Source organism: Arachis ipaensis, chromosome B04 (genome assembly GCF_000816755.2).
Source record: "Arachis ipaensis cultivar K30076 chromosome B04, Araip1.1, whole genome shotgun sequence".
NCBI classification, from domain to species: Eukaryota; Viridiplantae; Streptophyta; class Magnoliopsida; order Fabales; family Fabaceae; genus Arachis; species Arachis ipaensis.
The window spans coordinates 130,998,064-130,999,655 of record NC_029788.2 but is presented as its reverse complement, the minus strand read 5'-3'; the positions used below and the strand labels follow the sequence as shown (position 1 = coordinate 130,999,655).

Sequence of the window (1,592 nt, the reverse complement as noted above, 5' to 3'; positions counted from 1 at the left end):
TATCTTGAGAAAAAAGTTTAAGATATATAAAAGGTTGTAAAAAATTTTTTTTAATTTAGATCAGATATCTATTAATAAAAAAGTTGACAAACAAAAATTGGTCATGAATACGTATTATATTTTTGTACCATTAAAAAAAATTTGTTTTTACCAGTAGGTATTTAAATTTGATCTACTCGAATAAAATTTAAACACAAGAAATATTTACCATTACTTTCTTCTAGTCATCCTTCAAAACAGAGCAATCGAGCATGGAGAAGAAGGATCAGAATGACAAGAGCAAGAGCATTCACGACATCCTCCCTCTTGAGCTTATTCACGGAATCCTACTGCGGGTGCCAACCAGACATCTCGCTCGCCTAAGGTGTGTTTCCAAGCTCTGGTGCTCCCTAATTTCTGATCCTTACTTTGCGGAATTGCATTTTCACCACTCTCCCGCTGCCACCAACGCATGCTTCTTCATAGAAAACCCCACTATGGCTTACTTGGTTTACTTAGACGACAATGATGCATCACAAAAAGAGGTATGTCCCCCTTGCCAAAAGAAACCACCTTATGATTTTGAGGTCTTGGGATCCTGCAGAGGCTTTATTCTCTTGGATCGACACCCACATTTTCTTGTGGTATGGAATCCACTGACTGGATTCAGCAAAAAAATATCCTATTCTCATATTGTTCCTTGTCGTAAGTACCTTGACTTCAGGCTTACCGACAGTACGCATCTGCATGGATTTGGTTATGATGCATCACAGGATGATTACTTAGTTGTTGCAGCTTGGGGGGATTCTGAAAGTCAAGAAGATCACTTGGAATGTTTGTCCTTGAAAACCAATTCATGGATTAATCTTGATGCTGCACTTCCTAATCCCTTGGGTATTTATGACGGTCGTTCTCGTGGGTTGTTCTTGAATGGCGCTATTCATTGGGTGTCTTCCCATCTTAAAGATTACAAGGATGCTATTCTTATCTTTGATCTCAAGGAAAGGACTTTCTCAATGATATCTGCCCCGGAACAACTACCAACGAGTGCATACTTCTATGCAAGTCTCGCCCTACTGGGAGGCTGCCTAGCCTTGTATTATCACAATAATGATAGCTATAAAACTCACATATGGGTGATGAAAGAATATAAAGTGCAATGTTCTTGGACGCTCTATCAGATTCCTTCCTTGGGAGGCTTCCAGCCTCTGTGCTTATCTAGTAATAGGTATATTATTGGAAGATTTTATCAAGTAACAGGATACTTCATGTATAACGCAAGCGGGGACCTGCTCATGAATTTTAAAAATCTTTGCTATTCATTTGATGCAACCGAAACTGTGTATACAGAGAGTCTCTTGCGACTCCCTAGTAACATTAAGGATAAGGATAACTAAAGAACGGTATGTAAACTATTCTCCTATGCTTTGCATCAAGCTATTCCCGTTAGTTTTCATTGAATTGTGATTAATGAAAATGTAATGAGTAATATGCATTTTGCATTAAGTTCCAATCAAATTTGATTTTTGTCTATGGATGGTGAAATTTGAATTTTATCGATGTTTAGGAAAATCATTATCACTGTCTTGCTTCCTCAAGCCTAGTCTTGTGGT

The 1,592-nt window shown here is 37.9% G+C and overlaps 1 protein-coding gene across 1 annotated transcript; it reads left to right on the top strand.

The window, feature by feature from the left end:
* Positions 220-1,376, top strand: LOC110271641 (F-box/kelch-repeat protein At3g06240-like). The gene has a single exon (XM_021122663.1). The coding sequence runs from the start codon at positions 252-254 to the stop codon at positions 1,374-1,376; it is 1,125 nt and encodes a 374-aa protein (XP_020978322.1). The 5' UTR covers positions 220-251.

Excerpts from the sequence above, each read along its gene's own strand:
- LOC110271641 (XM_021122663.1), top strand. The coding sequence starts at position 252 with ATGGAGAAGAAGGATCAGAATGACAAGAGCAAGAGCATTCACGACATC.